The 8,555-nt window shown below is 29.7% G+C and overlaps 1 protein-coding gene across 1 annotated transcript; it reads left to right on the plus strand.

Annotated features, from left to right (window-relative positions):
- The first annotated feature begins 4,810 nt into the window (after positions 1–4,810).
- Positions 4,811–7,512, plus strand: LOC129291613 (isoliquiritigenin 2'-O-methyltransferase-like). The gene is made up of 4 exons (XM_054929073.1): positions 4,811–5,334; positions 5,933–6,252; positions 6,349–6,413; positions 6,572–7,512. Exons 1-4 carry the CDS (start codon positions 4,856–4,858, stop codon positions 6,869–6,871), a joined length of 1,164 nt encoding a protein of 387 aa, XP_054785048.1. The 5' UTR covers positions 4,811–4,855; the 3' UTR covers positions 6,872–7,512.
- The last annotated feature ends 1,043 nt before the right edge of the window (positions 7,513–8,555 follow it).

The following is an 8,555-nucleotide window of genomic DNA, read 5'->3' on the forward strand; positions in this document are numbered from 1 at the left end:
TTGAAGAAACTTGAAATTTTTGAAATGCAAATTTCCACAATAAGACTTTCAGCTTTAAATTTGCAGGCGTGGCTCGAACTCGCAATCAAAGCATCACAAGGGTGCCTTCATGCCAATTGAACCAAAGGTTCTTGACAGAAATGAAATAAAATGGGCTTTAAATAAATTAAATTAATCTTCTTTATTTATGTATTTACAGGCACGTAGGGTTGCACAAAAGATTGGAAGGCACTAGATTTTATCCTAACTCGAAGTCTGATCTCTTTCACGAAAAAAATTGGGTTAGATAACCTATAGTCTGGTCCTATCTAGTGATAACCCTAAAATTAATAGGACCAAATTTGGTCCATATAAGATTGAAAGACTGATCTTGTTAGTCTAGTACTCACTTAATTTTTTTTTTTACCTTTTTCTCTATGAGAAGCAATAGTCCATTTCAACATAATAAACTCAATTAAGATAATAAGATCACTTATAATCATAATAAATCCAAAATAATTTTTAACAAGAAAAAAATATTTCAATTACATTCTAAATAATTTAAATTTATAACTTCAACAAAAACAACACTCAACAAACTTCAACAACACTACATTACAACAACAATTTAGAAACAAACTTAATCAATTTTTATGCAATTATCTCCTTAGCATAAATTACACTTGAAACATTTATCAAAAATAAATTAATTATAATTATATTAAATAAATTAATAAGACTGGACTAGAATAAGTAGTCTAGATGTCTAGTCTCCTGTCCAGTCCAATCTGAAGAAATAGCTTGGTCTAGTCTCTTTTTAATTTTTTTTTTGGTCTTGAAAGACCAATGTTTACAAGGGTCGAATAGGATAAGACCATCTCATGTTGAACTAGGTCAGACAGGATTAGAGGACTTTTGCACAGCCCTAGGCACACGCATGCACGCAGAGAGAGAGAGAGAGAGAGAGAGAGAGAGTACAACACAATAGGAAAAAAAAGTTATACATAACATAAAGCCTGTATCTCATATTTCTTCTTTAATATTCTCCAAACATATCTTCTATATTTATTTTTATAAATATTGAGGATGATGATTGAGATTCTAAATGAACATCCTCATGTTCTGTAACTTCTGGAGACTTAACTCATCCAAACTTTTAATTTACAAAAAAAAAAAAATAGATGTCTCACACTCATTGTAGTCTGCAGGGATAATGGTAGTTTAGTATCCAAGTAGATAGTATTTAGTATTAAATAAAGTCCTGATTATTACTTTTTTTTTGAATGGTTATATTGCTCACGTTTTTAATTTTAATTTTACCACAGAAAGAATTATTATTTTACAATAGTTTCGTAACAAGGTCCTCAATATATTTTGATTATTCTTTCCTAAGACTAAGTCAAAACTCAAAAGTATTGCGACTGCGTACGTGAGTTGCAGAGGAGACTAGACTTCGAAAATTTTAGCAAAGTCTGATTCTTCGTTCTTGAACTTGAAATGAAGTGACGTTCATGGCTTGACAATGCGCACGGTTTGACTGGCTTCCATTTTCTTTTGAAGCCTTTGCCCATTGCTAGTTGCCCAGTCGTACTTTGTCTAATTAAATCTCATGTATAAGTCAGTTTCTGAGTTACCTCTCGTTATATTTATAAGGTAGTAAGAGATTATTTATTTTAATTATATTTATGAGGTAGTTCAATAATTATTCTATTTATTTTTATTCTTTTATTTCTATTAAATATTGAGAAAGTTATTAAATTGTGGAGTAATTTATTTTTAATCGTATATATGTATATTTAATATGAATAAAATTATAAACTTATTAAATTAATTTTTTAAACATAGTTAATGAGATTTCATGTTTTCCTTGGTTCTAGTGAATATAAAACATATTAAAAGTGATTTATAAATAAAATCAAAAAATGATTTATAAGTAAGACTAGATGAAGTGAGTTATAATAAGCATTTTGGTGATCTAATTCAACTCTGAGGTTCCATTTTTGGTGACTAAAAAGGAATAAAATAAAATGAATTAAAAAAATAAAGATAAAAATAAGATAATGAAAAGAGATGGTGAACCACATTCATAAGGAAGAGGAATAATTTAATTCATGGAGTTAAGAATTATGATTCATGAAATTTTTAAAAAATATAATAACTTTCACATTTAGTATATATTAATAAAATTTATCATGTTTATCATGAAAGAAAAGCGTGATTTAATTCATTTTTATATTAATTTTTTCAATTCATTTTATTGCATTCATTTCTAATAGCCAAATAGGGCCTTAATAATTTTTGTGTCTCTTATAAGTGTTGCATTAAATGCATATTTCTTTGATCCACCTATTTATAAATTACTTCCACTATATTTTATTAGAATAAAAAATTCTAATTAAAATTTATTAACCCTACTTGAAAATTCAATCGTTACTATTAAATACATATATTTTAGTAAATAAGATTAAAAAGAATATATTTGATAAAACAATCGATATGAGTGTAGAGTAGGGCAACTCCTTTAAAATCTTGCAAAAATCTCTAAATCACCCTTAACATTATAGTTGATTGAAGTGCAGACAAAGCTAACAACAAGAGTTGTAAATTTTTATAAGCTATAATTAGTACCTCTAATAATATATGACTAATTAAGAGTTTATTGGTATACATGCTTAGCTTCACTAATAGTTTAGTGTTATATGTTTATTAATTAGTTTAATCTTGGTTCAAGGCCTAAAAGACATTAGATTTGCTACATACATACTTACACACACACACACACACACTCACACACAAACCAAATAATCTTTTTTGTTCTCGTTCTTCTTTCTAAAATAAACGGGTTATTGTTGTATATTTTGGATTAGTGCTTATTAAAAAATTAAGAGGGATAACCTATAAATTATGGTAATAAATTTAATTTGAAATTAATTTTAGCAACCCCCTTTCATTCCTATTCATGGTTAAGTATATATGTTCATGTTCTATATACAATGACCATGATTTTTTCTTTCCTAGAAGCAACTTTTTTTTACCAACAACGTAACTTTAATGTTAATAAACTTTGAAAATTAACTGAAAATAAAGAAAGTGATTATAATTACTCTTTCGTTTTTAAATTAATACTGCAACTCTCGCCAGACTAAAAAAAATCAACTTAAATCTTTCATTATTTTTCTTGTCTTTCTTTTTCTGATAAAAAAAATCAACTTAAATTTTTCTTGTCTTTCTTCCACCTTATCTTCTCCGTCAAAACAAACCCTCAAAAATTATATTCATATCTGCGATGATGACCGTCACTTTCAACTTTCAACTAATTAATTCAGCTAAGAAAATTAGAACAGTGTACTCAAAAACAAACAGATTCCAAAGACTTTCGAATTCTGCTTACTTTGTTGACCATTCATCGGATTTTTCCTTCAACATTTTCTTCTTTCTTACGTTAGCTTCTGTTTACAAGGAAAAAAGAATATATTAATTTTTAATCTTATTTATCGAACACATCACATTTTTCTATATTTATCTTTACTTTTTTTATTTTTATTAAATGCTAAAAAATTATTAAAAATAATTATTTTTGTTCTTATTAGGGATAGAGATCAAAACTTATTAAATTCTAGCATAGAATTAATATGGTTTAAGTTATCAATTAATAAAGTTTAAGGTTTTTCAATTAATTTTGGTGAATATTAAAAATAATTTATAAATAAAACTAAATGGAGTAAAGTTTAGTATTTCCTCTAACCCTGTTATAAGACATATGTAGGAAAAATGTTTTTGGTCCTAATATAATCTATAATATTAAATTTTTATTCTATCACAAGTTTTTTCTTTTACTGTTTGTTAGATGCACGTGGGTGATAGAAACACATTATTAAAAGATAAAAGCGTATAAATTTAGCTTTATATATTTAAAGTATTTGTTTTTAATTAAATCAAAACATATGAATTTTTTTATAAATTATTCATTCCATAACAAACTTTTGTTATTAATATTATTAACATGTTAAAATTTACTTATCTTAATTTTATTGAATAAAAGTATATTAAATATATAAATATGCATATTTAATAGGAATAATGTTGGAAATTTATTAAATTTTTAGACATTTAATGATTTTGAACATTTTTTAATTCTAATAAAATATATTAAAAATGATTTATAAATAAGATAAAAGGAAATAACATATATACTTTCTTTCTCTAACATTCATGGTAAAAGAGAAAACTTATATAACTTGTAAATTAGATAAGAAGAAGGAACTTTTGCATATATAACCTATGTTATAAGACCAAATCAAATAAATAGCCCAATATTTATTATATTTTATGTTATAACTGATTTATTATATTTGTTAATGATATACCCTTATATATCAATGATAAATTTTTTATAAATTTTTAATTCTTTAATCAGTGATGAATACAAGGGACAAGCAAGGGTGCTAGCGCCCCATGATAAAATTTTTCTTTATAAAATGGGTTTATTTTTACTTGTAAACCATGTGAAAATTAATTTTGGCCCCCCCACTTCTTTATATTTTTATTTTTGCCCCTCATATATTGATTTCTAAATCTGTCCTTATTTTTAATAATAAGTTCTCTGTATATCAATGTGAATTGGTTACACTTTTAATTTTTTAAAAATTTAATTAATATTTTTTTTGAGTACAAGATTTTTTCAGCCAACAGGTCAATTTATCCTAAGAAGAATATCTTTTGCTCTCTCTTATAATATATGAATTTATAAATATCACCCCCCCTAGTGTACCGCGTCTGTGTATATTATATATAAATATGGGCACACACCCAAGGACAGATTATATGAAACAGTTCGAGAGAGAATATATTGACACGAACAAAGCAGCTGGTAAATATGAACGCTACAGAGAACAATCAGCATTATGTGATGAAATCTCTCTCTAATGGACAGGACGATCTTGAAGAGGGCGAATATGATGCTTGCCTTCGGGCCATGATTCTAAGTGCTGGTCAGGTAAACGCTGCCGTTTTGAACGCTGCACTTGAGCTAAACTTGTTTGACATCATTTCTGAATCAAAAGGATCGGAGGATGGTTTTGTTTCGCCCACTGAGATCGCTTCCAGACTCACCTCCCACAAGAGCCAGTCAGACACCGTCGCCGTCGCTGGCAGGCTCGACCGGATGCTACGCTTGCTGGTGGCTCACTCGCTTCTCACCTGTTCCGTGAGAATCACCGACGACGACGATGACACCACCCAGAAGCTCTACGGGATCTCTCCCACCGGCCAATACTTTGTCTCCAAACAAGACGGTGCTTCTTGGGCTTCCTTGATGCCCAGCATATCCTACCATCCTCACATGTCACACGTTTTGTAAGTATCATTTTTGTATTTTGGATATTATGTTGATTATATTGTTGAAGGCCACTAGATTTTGGGAGAAAATATACAGGGGGAATGATATTTAAAGTCCTCGCTAAGAACTCTATCACAATAAAAACTCATGAGTTTTGCATCAAATATATATTTATTCTCTTGTGAAAATACGTATATGTTGTTAAAAGCTGAACTTTATAACTTGTATCTTTTGTTAAAGTTTAAGGTTTAGGGTTTAACTAGTTAATTAATGGAGATAGTTAAGATTTAAAATAATGTGGAATTAAATGGGGAAAAAATAAAAAAAATATTAATTCTTACATTATACATAGATTTTACTTCCTCTTTGCTCTGTGAGTTTTTTTTTTTCCATGAGAATAAGTAAACAAAAATATTATATTTTAACTAAAAACTTAACCACATTAATTAATAGGGACAATTAATGTATAAAAATAATCGTGGTTTGGTATAAATTTAATACGTCAAACCAAGTCTAAGTAACTTTTTTTGAAAGACATGTTTTATTTAAAGGTATACATGTATGCTTGTATTCTAATCTATATGTTGATCTCTGCATGTTTGTGTTGTTGTGTAGTTTGAACTTGAAAGAAGCAGTGCTGAAGCTGAAGGAGGGGGAAGACCTGAGCAAGATAGTTCATGGCAAGAGTGTGTACGAGTACATGGAAACCGATTCTGCACTGAAGAGCAAGTTCCAGAGAACAATGGCGGATCAGTCAGCTATGCATATGGACAAGATTCTGCAGACTTACAAAGGCTTTGAGGGATTATCCACTCTCGTCGACGTGGCTGGTGGCACTGGCTACTCCCTCAATATGATCATATCCAACTATCCTTCAATTCTGGGTATCAACTTTGATTTGCCCCATGTCCTTCGAGATGCCCCTGCCTATCCAGGTACACACACACACACAATTCATCACTTATAATTAAATAGTGTCTATAATCTTGTACCAGTTCATAATTAATTACAATTATATGCTTAATTATTAGGAATAAAGCATGTTGGAGGAGACATGTTCAAGAGTGTTCCCAGAGGTGACGCTATCATGATCAAGGTACGTTCTTCTGGAAAAAGATACATCAAGTTATTAATCAATGGCATATGATTCGCAAACACCTCTCTCACTTTTTTCTCTCCCTATAGAATTCTATGTTAAGATGTGATGTTATGCTTACTTATATACACTCGTGTCTTCCTTGTGTTATGATGCAGGGCACGACTCATAACTGGTCAGATGAAAAATGCATACAGATATTTAGAAACTGCTACGAGGCCTTGAAGAAAGGAGGGAAGTTGATTGTGATAGACTTGATAATGGAGGAAGAGCCAGAGATGAGCAATGCTGCGAAGAATGTTTCCATTCTTGACTTAGTTATGTTCTCTCAAGGAGGAGGACGTGAAAGAACTGAGAAACAGTTTCAAGCTTTGTGCTTGAAATCTGGCTTTTGTCGCTTTCGACTTGCTTCTCGTGTCCTCTCCATTTTAGGCGTCATGGAATTTTACAAGGATTAGTTTTTTTCTCAAGACCCCAAGGATAAAAATTATAAGTATCAATCATTAATATTTTAAATTGTTAAAATAAAATAAAATTAAGGATAAAAAGGTAATTTTGTTTTTAAACTATAGGTTTAGGAAGTATCAAAGACCCTTAAACATTTTTCCAGCAATTTGGTCCCTTAACATTTAAAAATATCATAATGTAATTCCTCAGGTTAATTACAAGATATAATGTTTGTTACTCTCGTGTCACTTTTATGCTATGTGTCCTACATTTTCTTATATGTGACTTGATGGTGAATATTATTGCAATTAGTGTGAGGGACACGTTGCGATGTTTTTAAATATTAAAAAGAGACATGTTGCGATGTTTTTAAATATTAAAAAGAGAAAAATTACAGTTAAAAAATTAAAATCTCTTATACTCCTAATCCTATAATTTAAAGATAAAATTACCTTTTTACCCTATAATGAATAAAGTTATAGCTTATAGGCTATGAAGGAGTTGGTCGCGTGTGTTACATATCCAGCACATAACTTCAGTTTCTGATTGCAGCACTTGTACTGATGTTGGAATTGTAGTAAATAGTTATGCACGACCCATGTCATACTGTAATAAATTCAAGTTATATATGCAGCTTACTCCATATATATATAGGAACTCTGACTTCATAAATATTTGATACATTTATCTCTTTCTTGTTTTTCTTTTTCTTTTTATTTTATCATGATCATGAGGGCTCAAATAAAGCCCGATTTTTTTGTTAAACTATATGTCTCTTAATGTATTATAAAAAATTATAAATAAATTAAATTATTCATGGCTTGTAAATAGTATTTTTTATATATAATGAGATTTATTGGTAATAAATGGTCTTTTGTACTTTTATTATTTACACAATCTCGTATTATTCCTCATGTGCTCTCCCTTTTCGTTTCCTATATTCCCCATTTTCTGTTGGGTTTTTTTTTTTAATTCTTTTCTTTGCATCGATTAGATAAGTTTTTTCAAGGTACGTAAAACCGGAGCGGTCATTGAACCGGTTATGGCACTGGGTCACGGGTTAGTGGTTCAATTAGGGTTGAACCGGGGGTTGAACCGGTGGCAAACCGGTCATGATTAAAATAATACAATTTAAATAAAAAGACATTAATTATAAAAATATTCAACTAAATTCAACCACTCAAAAGTCTAACAGTAATAAAATACAATATTTTAAATATCTATCATGATTCATTACACTTACAACTCTTCAATCTAAAAAGTCTAGAGAAGAGATGGAAATAGAGTTGGAGAAGAGACGGAGATTGAGCTAGAAAAAAGACGAAGAGTCAGAGACTAAGTTGGAGAAGAGATGAAGATAGCAAAGACAGAGATAGAGTTGGAGAAAAGATGGAGATAGAGCTGGAGCCTGAAGAAGAGACGGAGACTAAGCTAGAGAAGAGACACTGATTAGATTAGGGTGAGAGAGGAGAGACACAGATGAAAGGCCGAAATAAATGCTGTCTGAAAATCTGAATTGGACTTAGCGTGCTCTATCTCTAATTTTTTATTTTTTGACTTTAGTTGTACTTTTTTTTGTTATCTTATTTCTAAATTCAGTACTCTGAAAAATAAAAAATGAAAAAAAAATTCAAAAAAAAATAACCCGGTTAACCCAGTCAACCCACCGGGTTAACCGGGTTATACCGGGTTGAA

This window comes from Prosopis cineraria, unplaced genomic scaffold (assembly GCF_029017545.1).
Source record: "Prosopis cineraria cultivar Desert tree isolate PC_DT_omini unplaced genomic scaffold, ASM2901754v1 PC1, whole genome shotgun sequence".
Taxonomy (NCBI): domain Eukaryota; kingdom Viridiplantae; phylum Streptophyta; class Magnoliopsida; order Fabales; family Fabaceae; genus Prosopis; species Prosopis cineraria.